The sequence below is a fragment of the Ursus americanus genome, chromosome 36 (genome assembly GCF_024610735.1).
Source record: "Ursus americanus isolate L20-20 chromosome 36, mUrsAme1.1.p, whole genome shotgun sequence".
Classification (NCBI taxonomy): domain Eukaryota; kingdom Metazoa; phylum Chordata; class Mammalia; order Carnivora; family Ursidae; genus Ursus; species Ursus americanus.
In genome coordinates, this window is record NC_142162.1 from 16,962,629 (window position 1) to 16,987,267 (window position 24,639).

The following is a 24,639-nucleotide window of genomic DNA, read 5'->3' on the forward strand; positions in this document are numbered from 1 at the left end:
AAGTCTTGCCTAGTACCCCCGCGATAGGAGATCTGCTTAATTGAGTCAACGGAGAGGATGGGGGGTGGGAGGGAGGTGGTGTTGAAATCTGTCGTTGGAATTTCGGGAACCAGCACACAGCATATTTGTTGGCGACTTGTGTATGCTTAAGTATGTCCCTCTACCTTGTCTGGGAGGTGCTGGGAGGTGAGGTAGAAACAGTTTGGCCACTCAAAGTTTTATACTTCTCTACTGCCTATCTGGATGAGTCTTTGCCAACCTAATAAACTAGTGGGCTGGAGACCATCCAGGCAAAGTTCTAGGCAGGAAGCTGGGAAGCAGATGGGCTACTTAAAAGGAACGACACAGCCCACTTCCAAAGACCTTACCCTTTACCTGAGTGCAAACAGCAGGCCCTCACCCATCCTAAAGGGGCAGCATGTGGGCAACCCCAAGTTGGTCTGAAAGCGCTCAGACCGTCCCACCTGCCCTTGGGCAGGGTGCGGTCCGGGCGTGATGGCACCAGAAGGTGACACCTAACTGGGGCCCAAAGAACGCAAGGCCTCCTTCCACTTCAGTGGCCTCTGCGGGGCTCTCAAGAAGGGTGCTCTTTCTGTTTCTCTTGGTGGTGGCTCTCTTTGTCGTAGAATCTGACATAATATTGGAGACTTCTGTGTTTGAGTCACAGAATTGTGACTTAGTCTGGTCCCGGGTGCACGTAAGGCGGACTGTTATCACTGTCAGCCCCTGTGCCAAGACAGGATGTTAACCCCAGTGAGAGGCCTCCGTGAGCTGATTTAATGGTAAACAGCGTCAGCTGGATGCTGGCAGATAATTCCCCGATGCTTTTCAGCTCTGCATACTGTCCCTGCTGGCTCCCCACACATCTGCAGCAGTGTTTGCAGGGAAAGTGCTCTCTCATGGAGCTTTTCTCCCTCTGTGTATGCAGGTGGCCAAAGCCGTCTCACACTCCTTGAATAACTGCGTGAATTGTCTCCCGGGGCAGAAGGATGTGGACGTGGCCTTGAAGAGCATTGGCGAGTCCAGCAAGAAGCTGCTGGTGGACTCGGTGAGAGGCTTTGCATTGAGAAGGGGCCCCGGGGGGCTGGGCTCACCTTAGGTGTGAGGGGAGTCTTCTCCCCTCCGTGGGATGTCTGAGCAGCTAACCTCTGTCTGAGGAGTCCCATTTTGCCTCCAGTTTGCCTTTCTTTGTTTTGCTTTGCCATCAGCAAAGTTCCCAGGTAGAGCTTTAAAAGTTCACTCTTTCTTTGAGTCCATGTTGCTGTGTGCTCTCCGGTCAGCCCAGTGAAAACAGGAAAGTTTTCTTTAGAGAGAGCGAGTAGTCTAAGGAATCTGCTTCCTCTTAGAGCCTGTTCCCTGTTCGTGCGCCCCTTTCTGGGGTCGGGGCTTGGGCTCATACATTTCTCTGCCTGGCGTCTGGCACATACTGGATATACCGTACATGGTGTGACTAAAAGAACCTGGCATAACTCTCTGGAACAAATAGTAGTAGTTCCACCAGTGATAATTCTGATCCACACAAAAGCTATGTGAGCAAAGGTTACTAAGAACCTTGGCATTAGTTTGGAAGAATAGGATTCGAAGTTTAATAGCATCTGCCTTTTAGTTCTAGAAAGCTAAACCTTTGAGAGGTTCCATGCAGAGTGGAGTGGTGCTTCAGAACGTGGATCTTGGAGTCAGACTGCCCAGGTGTGAACCCTGGCTCTGCTACTGGGGGGGCTGTAGCCCCTGAGGATAGGCCACTTTTAGATCCACTGTGTCTAGCACTGAATAGGTGTTTAGTACGTTTCAGTGAGTGAGATAATGTCTGTATGTTAAAGGTCCAACTTAACATAGGTGGGCTCAGACCACACACAGCCTTTCGGTCTAGATGCCTCAGAAATGCAGCTCTGGAGAGTCTTTCCTTCCACGGAGCCTTCCTTCATTTCCCCCACACGAAGTAAAACTTCTTATGGGGTGTGCGCCTTTTTTCTGCACTGCAGTTACCTCCCAGCACGAAGCCTTTCCAGGAAGCCCAGAGTGAGCTGAACCAAGCCGCAGCTGATCTGAACCAGTCTGCGGGAGAAGTGGTCCATGCCACCCGGGGCCAGAGCGGAGAGCTGGCCGCAGCCTCTGGCAAGTTCAGTGAGGATTTCGATGAATTCCTCGATGCTGGCATTGAGATGGCAGGCCAAGCGCAGGTGAGTGTGGTGGCGGCTACCTCGAGCGGACCCTTGCCTGTCGACTCTGGTAGACTCTCTGCCCCGGAGGCCTGCTGGGCAAACAGACACAGGGAACCCGTCAGCAGGTCACACCATTGCGTTCTCTTTGCTGCTTGGAAAGTACTGTGACCTCACAGGCCTGGCATTCCTAAAGACGCTATTACCTTACGTGTGAAATGCTTCTTAGAGATAAGGGATAACTTTTCCCACGATCATGCAGCAGGATTCGTGGTTTGCTTAAGCTTCTGGAGGGAGGGCAGCTCTGTGTCCTGTATTTCATATATGGTATAATATAGTAAAAAACCATGTGTTTGAGGTTCATTGGGCCCATTGGAGGGGGCTGTGTCTAATACCAAGTGTCAAATGATTAAAAATTACCTCTTTGAGGGGCACCTGGGTGGCTCAATCGGTTAAGTGTCTGCCTTCGGGTCAGGTCATGATCCCGGGGTCCTGGGATCACACCCTGCATCGGACTCCCTGCTCAGCGGGAAGCCCGCTTCTCCCTCTCCCACTCCCCCTGATTGTGCTCTCTCAAATAAATAAATAAAATCATTAAAAAAAATTACCTCCTTGAGATGAACAGATAAAGCCCTTGTTCAGAACAAGGGAACATGACTGGTCTGGTGTGAACCACAGAGCTGTTTTTTCTTGAGCTCCTGTGAGCTCCCTGAAGGAGAAACCCAGGGTGTCTCTGGGTGTCTCTTGCTGTGTGACCTACAGATGGTTGTATCTCTGATAGGAAGTCAGCCAGGTGAGAAATGTGTCTTTCCCCAAGTCAGGAACTTCTGGGGTGCAGTCAGCTCCGAATATCTAGACAGTGCTGGGCGTTTGTGCCAGGCTGAGATGTATGAGCTCCTTGACAACTCCAGCATTGTTGAGCAAGATGCTGGAATCCTGGCCTGGTCCATGCACTGATGAGCTGGTGCTCTCTCGCCCTCCCTCTCCTTCCCTCCCCCACTTTTAATGCTTGCACTGGTGAGACAGCACAGCTCTTGGCTGACCCACTTGGGGGTGGATCACTGTCCTGTTGCGGGCATCTTGGTGTGGGTCTGTCTGTTTGGGCACGGGGCAGTGTCTCTACCAGTTAGGGATCTGCCCACTAATGGGGCTTAATGCAGTTTCTGTAGATAACTTGCCTCTATTTCAAGATGCTTCTCCCAGCTCTCTGAATGCTGCCCGGAAGAAATGGACAGTCCCTAATTACTCTGCCTCCTTTCGACTTTGCAGACGAAAGAAGACCAGATCCAAGTAATAGGAAACCTCAAGAATATCTCTATGGCATCCAGCAAGCTGTTGTTAGCTGCCAAGTCTCTCTCGGTGGATCCAGGAGCCCCCAATGCAAAAAATCTCCTGGCAGCTGCTGCAAGGTAAGAGGAGAACAAAACATGCTTTCATGTGTGGTTAAATAATGCCAGCGTTAGAGAGACAGGCCTGATGTCCTGCTGCTCTGGCTCAGCAAAGATGTGGTGCTGTTTTTATGTTGTCAGAGGCAGAGTCGGGACTCTGGCATTTGATTAAACTGGCTCATCCTCACGTGCTTTCCCCACTAAAGATGTTTTCTGTCTTCTCTTCCAGCCTTTCAGCTTGCTTAGACTTAAGGCCCCTATTGATTTATAAAGATGATGGCTTAAATGGATGTTTTTAAAGGAGTGTTATATCTTTCTGACGATGAAAGTAGTATGTGCTCGTTGAAAAAAATCAGAAAATACTAAAAAGTATTAAAAAAAAAAAAAAAACAGCCCCACAACACCCAAAGAGCCGTTCAGCATTTCTTGAGCACTTACTGTGTGCCTGGCATCAAGGCTAATGAGATGAACTTAAACGTACTCCATTTGTCACATGCGGAGGGCTCCAGTTAAGGGTGAATGGGGTAGTGGTGGGAGTAAACTGTTTGGGGAAATATATTAAAACAGGAATCTGAGTTTGGGGTGGTGCCAGTGCCCTTTCCCACTGTTTTCACCGAGGAAGCGGTGACACACCGTCTGCTCCAGAGCCACTGTGCCAGTTGAGTTCAATAGCTGGAAGGAATGCTGGTCCCAGGAGAAACGGCAGTGACAGCCCGGGACGATTTTGTATTAGCAAAATCATTCACTTTCCCAAACCGAGAGGCCATAGGGTGTCTGGTGTTTCTCTAGTGCTGTGGGCAAGTTTTCCTGCCATTGCTTGATAACACTTTGTATATAGGAAAGCTAACAGCAGTACGTGCAGGCAATTAGGAGATAGAGTGTAATTGGAAACCTTTTCAAAACGTGCAAATTAGTGATTTTTAAAAAGCATACCATGAATTCTTTTCGATTTTTTTTTTAACTTGATTTTGCTTGTTTGCTTGCGTGTATTTGTTTTTTCATGTCTTTCTCTCTTCTGGGTGCTCAGTGGCTGTCTTTTTGAGTTCAGAGTCAGGAGACCTGAATTCTAGTCCAGGCTTTTAATGTTTGATACACTTGGTTACGGCGGTTGGATTGTTCAACCTGTCCCAACTTTCCCATCTGCAAAATGGGGGTGGGTACTACATCATCCTTAAGTTCTAAGTTCTTGTTAGCTCTCAGTATATAAGATATCTTGGTGCTTATGGTTAAAACTGGTCTCTGGTTCCCTCTTGGTCTGTAGTGCTTTAGTTATTTATTTGTTTATTTATTGCTTGCAGGGGGTGGGAGGTAGAATTAGATCATTTTAGAGCAGGTCCTTCGAAAACCCTTGAGTTTCTGTAGTTATTCCTAGGTGTATATGCTTCAGCTTCAAACGATAGTGAGAGCCACTAGAAGATTGGAAAAATACCCTCCCATCTCCCTGCCTCCATCTCCTGCTTTGTGACTGTGCCAGTGAGTGAGTGCCCTCCAAGGGGTGGGGGCTGAGGAGGGAGGCGTGATGTCTTCTCTGTTGAGCAGCTGTTTCTCATATAAAACCCTCTCTTGATTCTTCTTTTTCCTACAAAGGGCCTTTGGATAGGGCAACTGATGTTTCCAGGTATCTGTACTCAGATGTTTTTCATTATCTTCAATTTTTTGCATCATTTCAAAATTACAGTTTCCAGCTTAGAACGCAGTGTTCACTCTCTTAAATCATGGAAGAAGGGGAGAGCGTAAATTGGCCTTTTGCAAGCCAGGTAAGGAAGGAAACGCAGGCCCTGAAGGATTATGGCTGGTGTCCTGGCTCTGTGGGTGTCTGAAGGCCCCCTGGTGGTGACATTGAGGAAGGAAGGGGCCTGGAAACGAGATGATGAGGCTCTCTTTGCCTATGTCCTGGCTTTCGGCAGTTGACAGGGAGTTCCAGCCTGATGGCTTCATAGCCAAATACATGCTTAAAAATCATCAGAGGAAATGATTGTCTCAGGTTGGAACTGTTGCCAGAAGATGCCGGCACATTCTCCTTGGCTTCTTGGCACATGTTGGGATGCTCTGCTCCTCGAGGTGGTTTCCCAGTGGAAGCTCTGGCCGGGTCAGGTGAGTCAGGCAAGCTGTTCTTGGGAGGTGAAGCTTTGCACAGCTGGGGTGCATTCATTTATTCAACAGATTGTTACCACGTGCCTGAAACGGGCTGGGCCCAGTCCTGGGTGCTGGGCAGGCGCACACTGTGATAAGACAGGAATGGCCACAGGGGAGTTAGGGCAAGGGGCGTGCACACACACAGCGTGCTCGCCTCATTCAGTCTGGACATTGCCGCAGCCCTGCACGAGTGCCCTTGGAGTTGAGCAGCTGGAATCTGACTACCGCCGTCCTCATCTTCAGTCCCACCTCCCTCCCTGTTCCTGAGACAGCCCAGCCCTGCCTGTGTTTCATGTGGTTGTCCTCAAAGGCCCCAAGGATGCCACTGTGGGGATCTAGACCTGGACCAGGGGCGCCCTCCCCTGCTCCTGTGTCCACAGGCTTGAATCCTTTGTTCTTGATGGTCTCCTTGATTCTTCCTGCTTTGGGAAAAAAACATTGATCTCTGGAAAAGCAGCTGGCTTTGCCCTTTCCCTCTGCTCTTCATTCTGCATCAGTGTCCACAAACCATGTCCTTTGGTTTCTGATGCTTAGTGGGGACGAAGTCATTTGCTCTTTAGCACCCAGCTTGTTTGTCTTCTTCCTGTGTAAGTGGTGAGCTCTGACTCTCTTCGGAGGAGTTGGGTGGAGCTGAAGACCCTTTGTCAACCGTTCATCAGCTTTTTCCCTGGCCAGGGGCTGGTCTGATGCTCCCTGAACTTAGTCAAAGAAATGGAAAACCAGGTTGCAGTTGCAAAAAGGAGGGAGTGTCCTACCTCTGGGCACCTGCCCTGTGCCACCGCTCACACCACAGTCATGCTGGCCAGAAGGACTCCCTGGCTGAGAAGACTTCACACCCACGCCTGTCGCTGCCAGCGTTGGGACCCAGCTGGTTTTTCTGCTGCTTTCCTGTCCCCTGAGGCTTCCCTAGAACTTAGCAGGCGATTTCTCTTCCTGGGCTGCCCTTTGTTACGAGGTTCCTGCCAGGCAGGCTTCCTCCTGTCTCCAGAGACGGTGAAAAAGGATAAGCCAGCAAGCAGATCTTCCACACTGTGGCATAGAAAAATATAAACCAGGCTGTCTGTTGGTCTCCTCTAGAATGTTCTCTTCCCTTTATCCAAATCAGGATCTCACTGACTTCTCTGACTGTTGCAGTCCACATCGAGCTCTCCCTTCCATGCAGAACCCATGCCCTGTGTCTGCGCTCCCCGCGAGCCTAGAGCGTGTCTGGCCTCTCGGAGGTTCTGTCTGACGCGCTCCTGCCCTCACCGCTGCCTTTGGCTTACCTTCTGTGTGTCTTACCTGTTCATTATCCTGCTGCTCCAACCGGATTGCAGTCACCTTGCTTACCTAGAGAGACAGACTATATTATGTTTGAATTGCCATACCTTGTACAGAGCAGGACCCAGGGAATACGCACGGGTGGAATTTGGGGTAGTTTTTGCCTGCCGAAGGACACTCTCCCTTGAGGAAGGGAAATGTCTGATGTTGGTGTTTTCCCCGCCAAGCTCCTTATCAGATGATTTGGGCTTAACAGATCATCAGAAGCACAAATTGGTTGATTTTCTTCTCTCACCCCTGGTGCATCTCCATATCTATTGAGAATTTCCCTCCGGAGCTCCCAAACTAGTCGAATCAATTCAGTCAGTATCTCTGAACACTAAACAATGTGTAGCTTAGAAAGCCTTTTTTTTTTTTTTTTTTTTTTTTTTAAGATCTAAGGTTATAGATTCCAATTTTTTTTTAAACTGAAAGTGGCTGGATATGCCTAGATGAAGAATGAGACACAAGAAAACACTACTTCTAGTTGAGGGAATTATGGTTGTTTAACTTTTTTGTATTTTTAAAAAAATAAACTTGTGCAGCTTTAATCATTTTTTTAAAATAGTGGGAAAATATTTTAAAACTGCAGCTCAGACCTATTTGGATTCATATAGAACAGAGGGAGGATGCTGCTATTGTTGGCCCTCTCTTTATGACTGTAAGTTGGCTAAATCATAATTTTTTATTGGATTTACTGAAATTTTTTTATTTAAAAATAATAAAATTACTTTAAAAGTATTATAAATCCACCTTTTTGGTATGTCATTCTGTCGTTTTTTCTGAGTATGTGTATGTTGAATTTTATAGCTGTGGGCTCCTACAAAACAGTTTATACTGTTTTGTAAATTTTGTTAATTGTGAATCATGAATATTCTTATATGTTAGGAATATGCTATGCATTATGACTTTCAGTGGGCACCCAGAATTCCATCGTACACTATACATTTATTTAGTCTATCCTCTGTTATTGCATATTTGGGTTGCTTTCTAATCCTTTGATCTTACAACTAACTGCTATAGTTTGAAGCATAAAAATACTATTTTTCATTGTCAAATCTACATAACCCTTTGCCTCTGGGCCACTTATTTTATTATTGGGCTATCTACTCCAGATTCATTCTAAAATGAGTTATGAGGATAAATTATACCTAAATCATGCTCCCTAATCATGGATCGGTATTACCCAAGTGACGCATTCAGACAGCCGTGCTGTGCTGGCACTTTTAGGGATTATGCAACCACAGACCACTGGTCTCTTGGGGCTTTTTTTACCCCAAGATTTTATTTGAAAAATTTTCACATCTAAAAAATCGATAAAAGACGAGGACAGTAAGCAGCTATATAGTCTTTGGATTCCCCAATTGTAAACAGGTTTTTAATGGAAAAATCTTTATGTAAACAGAAGGTTTAAAATAAATGCAGATAAACAGGAAACATTGAAAGAAGCTAAATGGAACGCTTGTGTGATACGTGGAAATACCCTCCACGTGATCATGTCATCACTGTTGAGGGCATTCTGCACCGTTTGTTACGTTCACACATGCCAGCCTGTCCACTCAGAAGTGTGTCTTGAAGCCTACCGCACGGAACATGGCTCTGGACTCTCTGAGGGACCCGTTTGGAGATTACATCATGGACCACACCGTCCAGGATCGCAGAGTGAGAGATTGTCCTGCTCTCTCGGTTTTACTGCCCTGCTTTCCACCACAGAGAACCCAGTGCTTCTGTGTGACACGTTCAGCAAGCACTTTGCCCCAAATAAATGAATCACTAGAGTCAATCTTACAAAAACTATTTTGGGATTCTTCCGTGAGTTCAGGAATGTGTTTTCTTCTTCCCATCCGCCCTAGCTAAATTTAAAATTCAGAGCAGTATCTCCTCGTCAGATAATTAAGCTGATTGCCTTTGTACATTGGCAAGATCATTTTCCATCTAATTTGATATTCTGTGGGAAGCTGCAAAGCCAATTTAATAAAATGAGACATCCTTTATATTAGGCAGCGCTAATGATTAACAGCAAGTGTGCTCTATCTTGTTTTTGTTTGTTTTATTTTAAGTCGCGGGTTAGCTGCAGTGGTTGGTAAGTATGAATAGAATTTAGGGCCCTGCCAGAGTGTAGAGCAGTCATGACCGTACAGAGAAATGGCTGTGGATCTGTTTTTGTTTTTGTTTTTTCCCACTTCTAAAACACAAGGGTATTCAATTTTAAGACTTAATATAAAAAGTGTGGTATTGGCAAAGGATTAGATACATAGGTCATGGAACAGGGTCCAGAAGTAGACCCACGTCAGTATGGCCCAGGGATTGTCAACAAAGTTACAGAAGCAATGCAGTGTCCAAAGAATAGCCTTTAAATGGAGGGTGCTGGAATCATTACACTTACATAAGCCACCCCCCACCCGCCGCAGAAAAAGAACCTGGACCCATATTTCACACCTTACAAAAAAATTAACTCAAAATGGACCATGACTTTCTAAATGCACCATGGTCTCACCTAAGCAGGAGTTAAGCAGAGGCTGTTTGGGAGAAGCGGAATCCTTGCCAATATAGGAAAAACTCTGAGCTGCTTCTCGAGTTCTTTTTTTTTCTTTTTTCTTTTTTTTTTTTAAGATTTCATTTATTTATTTGACAGAGAGAGAGAGACAGCCAGCGAGAGAGGGAACACAAGCAGGGGGAGTGGGAGAGGAAGAAGCAGGCTCCCAGCAGAGCAGGGAGCCTGATGTGGGGCTCTGTCTCAGGACCCTGGGATCACGCCCTGAGCTGAAGGCAGACGCTTAACGTCTGAGCCACCCAGGCGCCCCTTCTCAAGTTCTAAGAATAGGAACACCTGTAAAATCATGACTCCCTAATTCCTATTAATGTTAAAGAAAAGAGCTGTTTTAAAGAATAATTTGGGGATAGCTTCTAGGAACTAGCGAATCATGTAGGATTTCATGGAAAGATGAGATTTTTAAATCCTGAACACAGTTTACTATATGTATGCCTGCTATGTTTTAAAATATATAAAACACTCCAAACTATACAAAGGCTATCCAAAATAACCTCAGATCCTCTTATTCCTTATGGGCTGCTAATGAAGGATATTTAAAAACACTGTTAATATGATCTCTTTGCTATTTGCAACTTTGTTGTGAATTCTTTCCTATGAATGTATTAAAAGTCCTACTTTCCTAAAAGAACCATTAGTACCCTTTAAAGGGAAATCAAATGAGTAATCACAGGCAGAGTGGGGACACTCATTCTTTCTTTCCTGGTCCTGGTTTATTTTTGGTTGTTCAGAGCCTTGGCAAAGAGCTCTCACGGGGACCGCAGCCTTTATAGTGAATTCCTTGTGTTTCTGGTGAACATAAAATAACTGTTGATCTTTACAAAATAAAACAAAAACCCTTTATCCGTTTCTGTTACAGAGCTGTGACCGAGAGCATCAATCAGCTCATCACTCTGTGTACCCAGCAAGCTCCAGGCCAGAAAGAATGTGATAATGCCCTGCGGGAGCTCGAGGTACAACCCTAGAAAGGCCGCTGGGGATTTAAGAGGGTGTGACTCTCTGTCCTTTCCAGAAGGGGTCGGTTTCTTCTCCTCTGTTCTTGCCTTACGTCCTTCCTGGAAGACTACTGAGGCCAAAGTTTCCATCCAAGTGGGAAGGAATAATTAAATTTGGTGGGATCATCCTCTGCGCTTCCCCTTTCTCACTAGGATGAGAGTGATTTGTTAAAGGACCCTATTTCAAATAGGAAGAGGCCTGGGTGTAGACTGAAGGTGAGCAATTACTACCTAAAAAATTTTGGGGTGCCATCATGTGCCATTATGCTGGCACAGTTGGGAGAAGCCGGGGTAGATGTTCTTTTTGAGTAAAAATGATTATCCCATACATTTTATTTTAGTCACTGTAGGGGGCACATGAGTGGAAACCCAGGAATAGCATTTACTACCCAGTCAAGGTGACTGTGAGACCCCTAGTGGCCCAGAACACTGTGTGGGTGCTTCACAACTTATATTCATACTTAGGGCTTACTTATAATGGAAAATTCATCTGTGCCCTTAGGATGGACACGGGTAAACAGAAAATCAGTGTGCCCACTTGTATGTAAAGCAGTCCTAACGAGTGCAGGTTATATTGAAACAGCCAAATAGGTATCTCAGTAGGTATGGGTGGTTGTACCCAATGTAGTTTTCTGGGTGATTAGCACGGAAATACCCACCATGCCAGAGGGGGTCTGATTGCAGCTTCTGAAGGGTTTGATTGAGGCCCAGTCTGCTGGTGGCAGTTGGCCAGTGAGCACAGCTGGAGGTGAGAAGAGGCTTGTTATCCGAGGACTAAAGCATTCTGAAAACAGTGGAACTTGTTTCCTATGTTGGGTTAATTACTGTCCTATCCCGCTCTGTTCACATTTGCAAAGACAATATATGTGGGCTTTTGGTCTAAATCAGATCTGTAAGCCCAGATACAAGCACTCTATCCTTTAATGGTATCCTTGGTTGCCAAAATTATGACTCTTTCAGGACTGCTGTTACTAAAACAGTTTCGATTGTGTGACGAGTGGAAGAAGGTTCTTCAGTGAAATGAACTCCTTTACGCTGCCCTCTTTTCTGAGATCTTAGTAGCTCAGCAGTTTCCACCATGACCTCCCCCAATCCTTGGTAACTCAAATGACTGTGTCTTTTTTGTTGGCTGTGCCCCCAAAGGCTGCTGGGTCCTAATGTATACTCTCACTCACTGGGGAGAAGATTGGATGGTTCTATCCCAGACTTGCGTCCCCTGGAAAATTGCCTCATTCATGACTGTCAGAGATTATGACAACATGTGAGGTAGTGATGATTTTCAGTGGATTGGAGACAAAGGAGCAAGCCCCATGCCCTGCACCTTGATGGCTATCTAAACAGGAGTGAATATTTTCTATACTTTTTGAAATAAAAACAAATGAACTGTACCAGGGAGCAGTTTGGGGGATTTATCTTCTTTCATGCCTATGCATTAAAAGGTTCCAGAATTGAAAACTGAAGGTTCTCCTCCTCAAGTAGAAATGAGTTACTGTGCCCTTGAAATGTAAACTCCTTGGGTACCAAGAAATTGTGCTAATTGGCCACTGCCCTAAATTAGCTTTCAGATTTTCTTAAGGAAAAAAATCTCTCCCTTTTGTGGATACCATGCTTCTCCTTCACATTTGTAAACAGGAGACTCTCCTCTCCGTCAAAGCTCACCTAAGACCTCTTCCTGCCTGCCATCAGTGTTGTGTTGCTAGCAGGAAATCTGAAGTCACGGATAAAACCGTCTCAGTTCCTCCCAAGAATGTGGATAAATGAGTGATCGTGACCAGAATCTATATGCAGAGGCGAAGTCGATAGCTGGTATTTTACGTTGAAATTTCTCTTGCTCTCTAACACTTGCTTGCTTTTTAAGTGGCGTTTTCTTCCTGTAGACTGTCAAGGGCATGTTGGACAACCCTAATGAACCTGTGAGTGACCTCTCTTACTTTGACTGCATTGAGAGTGTGATGGAGAACTCCAAGGTAAGCCTGTCTGTGCTGTTAACATTCCTCCTCATTATGGGGAAAAGTCCAGACGTGCTCTGGGTGCATCTGCCTGTGGCCACTCTGTGTGGCTGCAGGTATTACAAAGCCTGACTGTGGAGCCCTTTGCGCAGGTGCTCCTCCAACTTGACTGTGCGTCAGAATCACTTAGGGGTCTTGTCAGACACAGATTGCTGGACTTATCCCTGAGTTTCTGATGCAGTAGTTCTGAGGTGGGGCTGGGATTGTGCGTTTCTGACAGGTCCCTTGGTTCCTGCCGATGCCGTCCAGAAGTAACACTGAGAGATACGGTGCATATACCATATCGTAGATGGGTCTTACTGTGAATCAAATCATGGATTTCTTTCACTTGGGGCTGAATTGCCCGGGAAAGCCCGTCAGTGACCTTGGCTTTTATGAGACCCCCTTGTGTGTTCTTCTGGCCATCCATTAATGGCATCATTCTCAAGCGAATTGAAAAACTGGACGTTCTTTTGGGAGGTGGGAGGTGGGAGGTGTAAGAATATCTAAATATTGCAATGGTTTCTGTCCCCACCCCCTGCCATATCTTACCCTAACTCAGCAGAATCTTATTTCTTCTTATTACTTTGATGTGGGTAGCAATTGGGGGTGGGGAGGCTAAAAGATTTCTTAGTGGAGCAATAATGATTTTTTAAGAAGTCGGAAGCACTAACCAATGATGACAATACCAAAGTTGTTGAGAATGCTTCAAAACCGGGTTAACGTGAAATATAAGTGAGAAGAGCGGTATGCAGCAGTCGCCAGTACCGAGTTTGTCCTTGGAGCATAAGCGCGTGTTTGTCTACATCACTCTGACGTTAGCTTTGGGGACACAGCTGTGTTGGTGATGCCGGGGGGGGGGGTGCCTTGCATTGGGCTAACACTAGACTTTGCTCTGTCCAGCACCCTTTATGGAATTCTGGATTGCCTAAGGGAAGGGTGCATGTGTCTTACACACTTAGATCCAAAGAAACTCTTCCTTCCTAAAGAGGGACGCAAGGTGATAGAAAGGATAATACTGTGCATACAAATACCATCTAGCTTCTCTGCTTTGCAAGTCTTCATGTACACTGGACTATGTTATATATCTAAGCAATTTTAGGGAATTTTTCCCCTTTCCAAGATGGCTTATTAATGAAGAGTTCTGCAGTGGCAATGCCATCGCCTTTCTAAAGGGTTGTGTTCAACATCTTCCATTCCACCATCTGTGACCCTGCGAAGTAGGAGTAGGACCTGCCCTCTCCGGGCATCATGAGGCCCATAGAAGACAAAACACCAGCTATGAGGCAGGTGTCCTGCCTCTGCCCATGTGACCTTCTGTGTGACCTTACCTGGGGTGCTCGACCTCTCTGGGTTGGATTCTAAATATTAAAATCCTTTTTAGCTGTTATTTTAAGACCTCTGGAGAAAAAAGACATCAGTGATTCTCAAAATAAAGGGAAATACTTAAAAATTTAGGAAATAGTCTTGGTGTTCAGATCGCCTATCTATATATATACACACACTTTTTAACAAAGACATATTTAAATTTTACAATCAATAAGTAAATAAATAATATCAGCGAGGGTATGTCTTCTGCTTTCTGGGGTGTGGCCACCTGCAGTTCAGTGTATGCGTCTGATTTTTCTGGGAAATGACAGGTCTCGCTTGAGACCATTCACCTGTGGGATGCCCTGTGTCGATTTTACTTTATCAGTCTGTATATATTAACTGTACCCCTTTGAGATCTAGATAACTTTTTTCTTTTCTGAAGAGAGAGAGAGAGAGAGAGAGAGCAAGCAGGGCGGGGCGGGGGAGAGGGGCTAAAGGGGACGAGGTGGGGGGGGGGGAATCCCAGGCAGACTCCATGCTAAGCTCAGAGTCACCTGATATGGGGCTCAATCTCACGACCCTGAGATCATGACCTGAGCTGAAATCAGGAGTCGGACACTTAGCTGACTGAGCCACCAGGCGCCTCAAAATATAGGTAACTTTCAGATGAAAGGTTCATAGTTTCATTATTCATTTCTCTCTATGGAACAGAAAGGATGTAATTCTCTTAAATCTCCTCTTAATGCAAATAAAGAAAAATAATGGCAAATAGTATACATTAAGTGGCCTTGAATGTTACCGTTGGAAGCGTAGCACCCTTTTCCCCATGGTTGGAAGAAATGCTGGTTCGTGAATGTCACTGGTTGGTTGGTTCGCAGGTTCTGGGCGAGTCGATGGCAGGGATTTCACAGAACGCCAAGACCGGGGACCTCCCTGCCTTTGGGGAGTGTGTGGGGATTGCATCCAAGGCCCTCTGCGGGCTGACAGAGGCGGCAGCCCAGGTAAGGGACTGGCCCCCAGGCCCCCTGATGCAGGCCTTCCAGCCTGAAGGCCTGTGTCCTGTGCCTCTGTCCTATGCTCAAGTGAGGACACCAGGAGTACCACATCCCTGTGGGAGGCATGGGGAAGCTCCAACGGCAGCTCCTTCCCCAACCACCATCACAGAAACCATGGGAAAGGTGGAGGTTCCTGTGCTGGCTGGGGCATTTTGACAGAGCACCAGCCAGTTACCCCCCAGAAGCACAGCAGCCTGGTGAGGACCGTGAGGCTCTGAACACTGCAGACCCAGCATAAGCATTCAGAGGCCAGATTTGGGCTTTTTTTCCTTTTAAGACCAATTTTAAAGAGGAGTTGTTTTGAGGGCGAAAAATGAGTATTACATAATGCACATTCTTTCTGAGGCTTTAAAATTGCAAAAATCTTGGTCATGCTCTTTTTAGGATCAGAGGGAGAAGAAATTAGATACCATCCTGCAGGGACATGATCGGGCATGTTCCTTGATTTGGTTCGACTGTCCTGTGCATCTGTAATAATTTTGGGGCTCGTGTGACTGAAGCTTCAAAAATTATCAGCATTTTACCTTGAAGGATTTATCATTTGGCAGTTACCTTGAGGCTGGAAAATTTTACTGAACCAAAGGAAGACATCCCTAGTTTGGGGGTGCAGTTGTCCTTATCCTGCCCCTCACATCTCATGGGAAATGACTGAAGATTAAAATTCCCATTCACAGGTTCATTTTCTCCCTGCGATTTGACTATCCAAAGGGTTTAAAGAGAAGACCTTCCCTTAGAGCCTCTTGTCCTCTTAGAAACCAGACAGTGCCTTCCCCCCCCACCCCCGAGCCCTCTTACTCATTCTCCTTACTCCTGGATATCCTGGCCTGCACAATAAGGACGTAGTTGGCTATGAGATGAGACACTTCCATGCTCGGCAGGCTTCAGGGTTGACCAACCCAGTGGCTCCATGCCATTGGTCTCCACGCGCTTTTTTTCTGCCTCTCCCGTCTGCCAGCCAAAGAATCAGCCTCACACTGAGACTGGGTACCCTCATGGTCCTAAGATGGCTGCCAGAGCACACAGGCCTGCATTCATCCTTGTTCAGGCCCCATAGGAAAACCTCTTCAGAACAGGGACCCTTTGTTCCTAGAAGCCTGCAGGAGACTCTGCCGCCAGCCCTTCGGTCCTTAAACCCTTCCTGGCAAGATTACCCTGACCAATATGCACCAGGGAGCCCCTGAGAATGCGGCCTGCGCACTGCCAGGCCATCATCCCCGACAGGCTCATCTGGGAGCACGGGGAGTCTGAGCGGCGCTTTCTTCCTCCCTTTCCAGGCTGCATACCTGGTGGGTATCTCTGATCCAAATAGCCAGGCGGGCCACCAGGGCCTCGTGGACCCCATCCAGTTTGCCCGGGCGAACCAGGCTATCCAGATGGCCTGCCAGAACCTGGTGGACCCCGGCAGCAGCCCGTCACAGGTAACCACGGGGCGAGGGCGTGAGGTCTGTGAGTCCTTAAACTCTTGTCGGTGGGTTGTGGGAGACTGCGAGGAATTGGGGAAGAAAACTCTTCTTTCCAAGCTTGCAAAGCCAGCTAAGTACAGCCCTGTGGATAACAACTTGGGGGGATGATGCAAAATGTGGTGAGCATGGCAACATGTCAGTGCTTTGAAACGAGGTGCTGGTAGGCAGTAGGGTGAAGTCACCACCGGGAGATTCATCAGGAGTCTCATGATGTCATTCAGGTCAGAGGACATAGGTGGAGGGCTTGTGCTGTGCTCAGCACTAAGGGTCAACACAGGTTAGACCTGATCCCCTCTATGCCCTGGCTCTTCCTCTGTTGGATAGAGCTTGGAAGGTGGGGTGGACGGGGTATGACGACAGCACCCGGAATGGTCAGAGGAACAGGTGATGAGCTCTGTGCAGGGCTGTCAAGCTTCACTTCCCAGAGATGGTGGCACTGAGCCAGGCCTCAGAGTCTGGTCAGAATCCGAAGTGCCGAAAGGACCCACAGAGGCATTTCAGGACTAGACAGTATGTGTGACGCTCCGTATCCACGTGGCATGAGGTCCCAGTGACTTACTCAAGCAGCGTGTGCTAAAAGGGACAGGAACCAGCCCATAGGGCTACCAGAGGCAGCCTGTGAGTGCCACGTCCACTGTGCACCCCAAGCCCGACATTCTTCCGGCAGGAGGAGGACCCAAGTTAAGGAGGCAATACAGGGACTATCTGACCTACCTACAAGATGAGAGCTGATGTGGAAGACATCAGGGCACCTGATGTTCCAACCTGTCCAGTTAAGGACAAGGGGATGTTAGCAGCCTCAGCAAAGTGGATTGGGGGGGATTCAAGAGAGCGATTAGGGGTGGGGCCCGGGAGATGCCTGACCCAGACCCCTTACTCAGGAGCCCACAGACTGCCTATGGATAAGGAAGGAGCTGTTGTACCTTGAAGTTTCTTTTCCTCATTTAGACCTGGACTCCAGGTGATATCACCTGGTGCAATGAAATATTTTGGATATATCAACTTAAATAAAATAAGTTATTGAAATTAATTTATCTTGTTTCTCTACTTTAACGTGGCTACGAGCAAATTTAAAATTTCCTGTGTCGTTCACACTGTACTCTGGCCGAGACCCTGGACTGAATGCCTCCTGGCACGGGGTCCTGAAGCAGAGCTCACTGCCTCTCCTTTCAGACTCTCTGGAGCCCAGCCCTGCCCCACTACTCCAGGAACACCTCCTTTCCTTTTGTTTATTCTCTCTTGTTTAGCCGTTCTTGCCCCCTGCTTTCCTGGTGTGGCTTTGGGGTGGCAGAGCTAGACATGCGTGGTGTAATTACACAGGCCCTAGATAGGTGAGCTGAAGAGGAATCCAGGGCTCGGGACCAGGGTGGGCTCCTCTGACCTGGACCCCGCTGCACTGAGCATGCCATGCCCCAACCCAGCTCCATGCTTTGTAGGTCCTGTCGGCGGCCACAATTGTCGCCAAGCACACCTCGGCCCTGTGCAACGCCTGCCGCATCGCCTCGTCCAAGACAGCCAACCCAGTGGCCAAGAGGCACTTCGTCCAGTCAGCCAAGGAAGTCGCCAACAGCACCGCCAACCTGGTGAAGACCATCAAGGTGGGTTACGGAACTGAGGTCTTAGTGATCCCTGCATCACCTATTGCAGAGGGCAAGGAAGTGTGCAGGATTTAAGCTCTGCTCTCCTAAGACTTGAGTCTCCTGAAGCTGCCTGAGTGAAGTCAGCGAGGAGGAGTCCTTTTCTAATGGAGATAATTATCATGAAAAACCAACAGCCTTGGTCTCCGCTGACCTTCTCAGCTGGGGCGGGGGGATGGGAGGCGGTCACCAAATTCTGTACGTGAGAAGCTTAGGGGCAGAAGTGTGGAAGAGGTTGGCTGTGAGGCGTCTCTTGGTACAGTGTTTGGGTAGCAGACTCGTGTTGTGTTGACTCAACACAACTTAACACAACGCGTTGTGTTGACTCAGACTTGCGTTGACTCAAACGGTCTGCTGCTGTGGGGGGACTTGGAGCTCATTTGCTACAGGGAATTGCTGGTAGGGGGTCTGCCATTGTTGCTAGATGTACCTGGATCTAGAGAGGAGGTGGAGGGGAGAAGGGAATGGGAAATTGAGCGTAATCACCTTAAAAAATCAATTTCATCTGTCCTATGACCTCTGTTCTGTTTATAGCTGTTTGAATGTTTGAAATGGAGCATCAGGAATTTAAAATAGAACATTCCATGTTTATACCAAGTTCATCTTTGTGTTATAGGCCGTGGGCTGGTTGAGGGAGGGGTGGAGGCAGGGTACCCTTATGAGGAAGGAGCTGCAGCAGCAGACCTGGAGTATTTGTGGGTGGGTGATGAAGCCACAAATCCAGTCTGCCCCCAAGTGGGGACCAAGCAGCAGCTGGCAGCTGGGATAGCAGGCCACAGGCAAGGAGCCCAGAACCCACTTCCAAGCCTCCAAAAGAGTCTGTCGTGGAAGGCAGGCCACCAGCTCTGTGGAAACCCAGAGAGGAGAAGGATTCACGCTTATTTAAGGATTATCACATTCATTGAGGTAGGGCGACCTGCTTTGTTGCCAGGTCAGCCCTGGAGTAATGGGACTTCTTCTGTCCTCTCCAGAGGATAGGGTACTACACACATCGTTCTCCTCGCACTCTGCAGAACCACTTTAATCATGTGGAGAAATCAGTCCACAGGCTGGGCCAGGCAGAAGCAAAGGGCAGAACTCGCAGCCCAGCAGCAGTTGGAAGCTGGAGGGTGAGAGCACAGTCCAGTTAGCCCTGTCAGCAGTTTCTTACCGTTTCAACAGAGCCTTAAAAATGTAAAGCCTGCCTATTTGAAGACAATAATAAGATAGGTTGGAAATAAATTAAAGCCAGTGAGCAGGTGTCCCTGGGATCCTGGTAGCAGCTCACCTTAATTACCGTCATAGTTCATAGTATTCGAAATGAATAAAGCTTACATTTTTAACTGTTTGGCTTGTACAAAACCTGTTCCAAGTGTCTGGTGTATGTTACTCATCCAGTTCGCACAACCACCCTGTGCTTGTCACCCCCATTGTACACTTAGGACACTAGGTGCTGGCAGGTTAAGTAACTTCCCCAAGGCGACCTAGCCAGGAACTAAGTGGCAGGTCCCAGAGCCCCTGCTCTTTGTAATGTCAGCCCTATTCTCACCCCAGTGTGCTATTCAATCCACACTAACCTAGGAAGAAACACCTTGGTCTGTTTACACTGCTTGTGTGAGAATTGGGGAAGGCAGGGCTGAAAGCCGCGGTGGGAAGCAGTGACGTCATTGGTGGCCGCTCTATCATTAAATGACTTCAGTCAAATTTGGCCATTTTCTGATCGTTAGGAAACGGACTATATTTAGATGGACCAAGGGAGGGGGAAAAAAAGAAGGAAACTGTTCTATAGAAATTCCTGGGAACCTTTCTTTTGTGCCTCCTCCTGCTCTAAGTCCTGACCTGTCTCTGTATAAAGCATCTCTGCTAAGATCTCCTCTTCTTTTCAGATTCTCCTCACGGTGTCAAACCCTCTTTGCAATTCCCGGCGGCAAACGAGCTGTTGTGATGGCCTGAAAGATAGGCCGTGCGGGAACATCAGAGGAGGGGTGCAGGGTGATTGTCAGGTGGGGAAGATGAAGGCCTTGTCTCTGTGAGCTCCCTGGGAACCCGCGGCAATGCCCGAGGAACAGAAATGAACCCATTGCCCCTCGACTGGCTGAAAGGCGCTTGGTTTTTCAATTTGCACCGGGTGGCAGGTTTCTCCAGGGACAACGAGCCTTGTTTTTAATTCACTAATAGGAAAATGGTAATGGTCCTTTCCCTGTAGCTCACCGTCCTATATATTGAAGAGATTTCCTGCTTTGAGGAATGGTTAAGAATCCTATCCTAGAGCAGAATGAATGAATATGTAATTCCTTCGGTGTTTAAGACAGCTGCCCTCAGAGCTGCATTTTGCTCTAAGTTTTAGGCTTCTTAGTGCTTTTTTTTTCTTTTAACCATGAGGACGTGTCCAAGCCTAAATCCCAGTTGCCACGCCTTTCTAGGCACAAAAGCAGCAGGGACCCCAGCCAGAGGACCATGGAAGATCAGTAGACAGACCTACACAGCGGGTTATCAGCGCTGTTAGAATACGTGCCCTCAAGAATCTTAAACCTCTACTAATGGTGTTCTTTAAAATCCCAAGGTTTGGCTCAGCAGGAGTAAATATCCACACCCTCCTCCCTGTCAGATTGCTCTCAAGGCCAGCCCCGTTGGAAGCACACAGACCCCCACCCACAGCTGCTGTCTTTCTGCCCGTCATCCCGCGCAGGGTCGCCTGCTTTTCTTTCTTCCGTCGGCCCATTACCTAGTCTGGAATCACATGGGTGGAATGGAATGCTATTTCACATGTGCGCTCGCTCAGGGTTGGGTGCCCCATAGAAGCTGTACAACAGCTCTTATTTCTCTGAGAAGCTGAAGCATGGCCTTGCCTCTCGCGGCAGAGGTGAAGCTCAGATTTGGGGACTGAGCTTACCCAGTGTGTACCAGATACCAGCTCCAGCGCTCATTAACTGATTCTGACTTGACTGTAAGTATGTCTGCTTGGTCATCCTCAGGTTTGGATTGGTAGAGGAGGTTTTTTTCAGAAGAAAAAGAAAGGGGAACACTTCTTGGGCTTCTCTTATTCCTGTTCTTCCTGCCTTTGTCTCAGGTCAGGAGAGAAGGGAGCCAGTGCTCTTGGGTTGTGGTTTGAGATGGGAGCTTGGATAGCATGCCACTTTCTAGGTGTTGGTTTTATCATCTAGAACGTTGGGGATTTGGAACTAAGGTCCCGAATCTTTTAAGGTCTTAAGGTCCTTCCAACCCCCCCAAAGTCTGTGGATCTTTGATTCTGGTACCCATGTGGAAATTGTTTCTCCTAGACTCCTGTGAGATTTTGCTATGAGAACGTTCCAAGGAGCTGGCCCAGGGGTCAAGAGGATCTTGTCCTAATGGGCCCCGAGCAGTTGGCTAAGTGAATTTACCCCTTCATTGCTGTTGTGCTAGACATTCTGTTACACGGAATGTCTACGTGAAAACTGTCGTGACTACCTAAAATTTCACCAGGGGGAAAAGTAGCATATTCGGTGGACTCGGGTGGCTCAGGGTGCCCAGAGTGGAAGCAGCATTCAGAAATGACCTAGTATCTGTGTATACCATCCTTTCTGATGCTCGGTGCTACCTCCAGCAGAAATAGCTTTTCCTTTTTTGAAAATGAAAAAAAGTGGTTGCTGTAGCTTGGTTTTCTGTTCCACATTATTCAGGATCCTGTCTCATGAATAACAACGGGCTGCAGATACATGATTTTAGTGCCCAGGCTCAAAAAATATATATCCTTTCTTCATCTACTGGCACAGTTCATGAAACTACACAATTAGAAAACTGTTCCTTGGGATTTACCTCAGCTAATCATCTTTTCATTTTGAATAAGTTCAAGTAAAGGTTGGTGGCTCGATCAGATGCCTGCCTTCCTAAGAGGCTGAGAGGGTTGGTGGAATGTAGAAAAGGGGATGGGAAGAGTCTGGGGAGGTAAGAACAGGAGGAATGAGCTGTACAAAGGGGAGGCTCGTCAGCTTCCATTGAGCTAGAAGCCACATCATCCCAGCCAAAGGGGGTGTGATTGGCCCCTGGTGCACCTAGGATTTCAGTTCCTTTGACACCAAAGTCCATTCCTGCCATTTGCCTGCTACACTGGTTTGCCTGTGCTGGGGCGACCCCTGTCAGGCTTCTGCTGGATAGCACCACCCTGCCTCCCAGTGTATTCCCAGATTGCTCTGAAGCCTGGTGGGGCCTGACCTCAAGGAGTCTATGGTATTGATGGTGCAACAAGATTAGAGGAACAGGACACAGTGCAGGTCACAGGTGCTAACTCCACATTTATGGAGCACATGAGTGACAGAACGGAGGCCACATGTGTGAGCAAGAAATAGCATGTGGGGTTGCCATTGGGTCTGAAAGAATGACAGAATTGGTGAGGTTAGAAGAGAGGTCAGTGCCTACGGATGAGCCGAGGCACGCCATGCATGGTATTAGGGAAGATGGTAAATTACCCAGGCTCGTGGGAATGCCTCTGAAGATATTAGCATGGCGGATGTGTAATTATTGTCCCGAGCTGCCAAAACTTGATTGGAATGTAGTTGTTTTTCAGAAATAGCCTTTAAAGCATACGTGCCTGCCTACGCTTGCCTTCCTGAAAAATAGAAACATTCTCAGATCTGGTTTGTTTCAGAATGCTGGGGCCTCTGGTTTTTTGTTCACTAATTGTCTAAATTGGCTTTTACATATTGCTCATAACAGTTGAATTAAAAGTTTAATTGGTCATTTAACGGAGAAATTTATTTTCTTCTACAAATACAACTGCCTTCTCAAATGTAGCGCTTTGCCGGGAGGAAGGGATGCCGTCGCCAGGTCACAGGCTGTGGGCTCTGATAGTCTTGTTCTTCAGCAGGTGGGGTCTGGGTTGGGGAACCTCAAGTCCCAGGGTTAACCCTCTGTTAGGCAGCCTCTCATGAATCACAGGCTGGTTCCTAGATTCTCCTCATCTAGGCCATTAGTCAGTGTAGCTGATCACTCATTGCCACTGTGTTACCTGCTACTATTTTTTTAAAAAAGCTATTGAAGCATAACATGGATAAAAACACACATCGTATGTGTAGAGCTCAGTGAACATACACCTAGGTAACTGTAGCCAGATCAGGAAATAGAACATGACCCTCTTTGGGCCCCTTAGTCGTACCTGCTCTGAAGGGTGACCTGACTGCTAATACCTTAAATTAGTTTCACCTCTTTTTGTACTTGGTATAAATGGAATCCTGCAGTAGGTACATTTTTGTGTCTGGCCTCTGTAAATACTATGTTTATGAGATTTGTCTATATTGTTGGGGGTAGTTCTAGTCCATTCCTTCCTGTTGGATTCCACTTTGCTCATTTCAGAATGGTAGATATGGAAGCCCTGTCTCCGTTATTCATTCAGGGATATCCAGTAAAAGTTAGAAAAGGTTGAAAATACTATGCAATGTGAGGTATTTTTATAACTTGGGAGGGAATAGACTTAAAGTGAAAATAGAAGGGAAGAGCCCAAAGGTTATAGTGTGAAAAGTGGGGAAGAAAATGGTTCAGCTGCAAGGTCGTATGAGCGGGAAGTCGATGGACTTTGAGGTCAGCTGCCCTGGGAGCCACATATTAAACTTTATTTCTTATGATCGCTAACTGAGTCACTCTGGCAGATGGCTTGATCTCTCCAATTAGTCCTTATTTTTTTTTTTTTTATGAATTCACCAAACATTTTTGGTATTCCCATTAAATCACGTTCTTCCACTAGGGGATGATTGCGGTGGCCGGGAGTGGTTTGTGCATCTCAATGGGATAATGTCTCCGTGTTTCTCCCATCAGGCCCTAGATGGGGATTTCTCCGAAGACAACCGCAATAAGTGTCGCGTTGCCACCGCACCCTTGATCGAGGCTGTGGAGAACCTGACAGCGTTCGCATCCAACCCTGAGTTTGTCAGCATTCCTGCCCAGATCAGCTCTGAGGTAGGGAGTCTTTGCAGCAAAGGTAACTCTGGGGTCTTTGGCTAGTCTGTGTGGCACCGAACGATCATGAACAGTTAAGAACTCCAAAAGCTCTGTCTTGTAGGGCGTCGTTGTTGTCCATGATGATACCTGCACAGAGTTCATGAAACTCAAGGTATACACATCTCTTAAGTGGTAATGCCTTAGCTTTATGTGTTCAGAATAAGCTCTGTGCCTAAGTTTGGGGCTGATTCTTTCTTGGTATGTGCTGTATTCGAAAATGGTATTTAAGAGTGAGCATGGACCCAAGTGGCTGCTATCCAGGCTCTGTGTGAACCAGCCGCCATAGTTTCCTCACCTCTGTGTCTCTTTCCGAAGAACACAGGTAGTGACTTGGTCAAGAACAGGACCTTCCAGAGCCCAACTCATTCACTTAATCTGTGCACCCTGCCCTTGCCCCTCTTCTGTTTGCTCCCAGGGCTCCCAGGCACAGGAACCGATTCTGGTCTCAGCCAAGACCATGCTGGAGAGTTCGTCATACCTCATTCGCACTGCACGCTCACTGGCCATCAACCCCAAAGACCCGCCCACCTGGTCTGTGCTAGCTGGACACTCCCACACCGTGTCTGACTCTATCAAGAGTCTCATCACATCTATCAGGTTAGTTTGTCCTCCAGAAATTGCTAGGGGCCTGCATCTGAACAGGGCAGAAGGAGGATGAGCCCAACAGGACTTCGGTTTAGCAGCAATGTAGCTGATCGTTATCAT

At 47.3% G+C, this 24,639-nt stretch overlaps 1 protein-coding gene across 12 annotated transcripts in view; it reads left to right on the forward strand.

The window, feature by feature from the left end:
• Window positions 1–24,639, forward strand: part of TLN2 (talin 2) — a 408,649-nt gene that overhangs the window by 306,399 nt on the left and 77,611 nt on the right. For all 12 annotated transcript variants that reach the window (XM_087859255.1, XM_087859253.1, XM_087859254.1 and 9 more), the window contains 10 exons: window positions 929–1,048; window positions 1,983–2,180; window positions 3,429–3,568; window positions 10,393–10,486; window positions 12,406–12,495; window positions 14,706–14,828; window positions 16,157–16,300; window positions 17,782–17,943; window positions 23,752–23,892; window positions 24,350–24,531. In XM_087859255.1, the coding sequence (XP_087715381.1) occupies window positions 929–1,048; window positions 1,983–2,180; window positions 3,429–3,568; window positions 10,393–10,486; window positions 12,406–12,495; window positions 14,706–14,828; window positions 16,157–16,300; window positions 17,782–17,943; window positions 23,752–23,892; window positions 24,350–24,531 (1,394 nt within the window). The remainder of the gene's footprint in view (window positions 1–928; window positions 1,049–1,982; window positions 2,181–3,428; window positions 3,569–10,392; window positions 10,487–12,405; window positions 12,496–14,705; window positions 14,829–16,156; window positions 16,301–17,781; window positions 17,944–23,751; window positions 23,893–24,349; window positions 24,532–24,639) is intronic.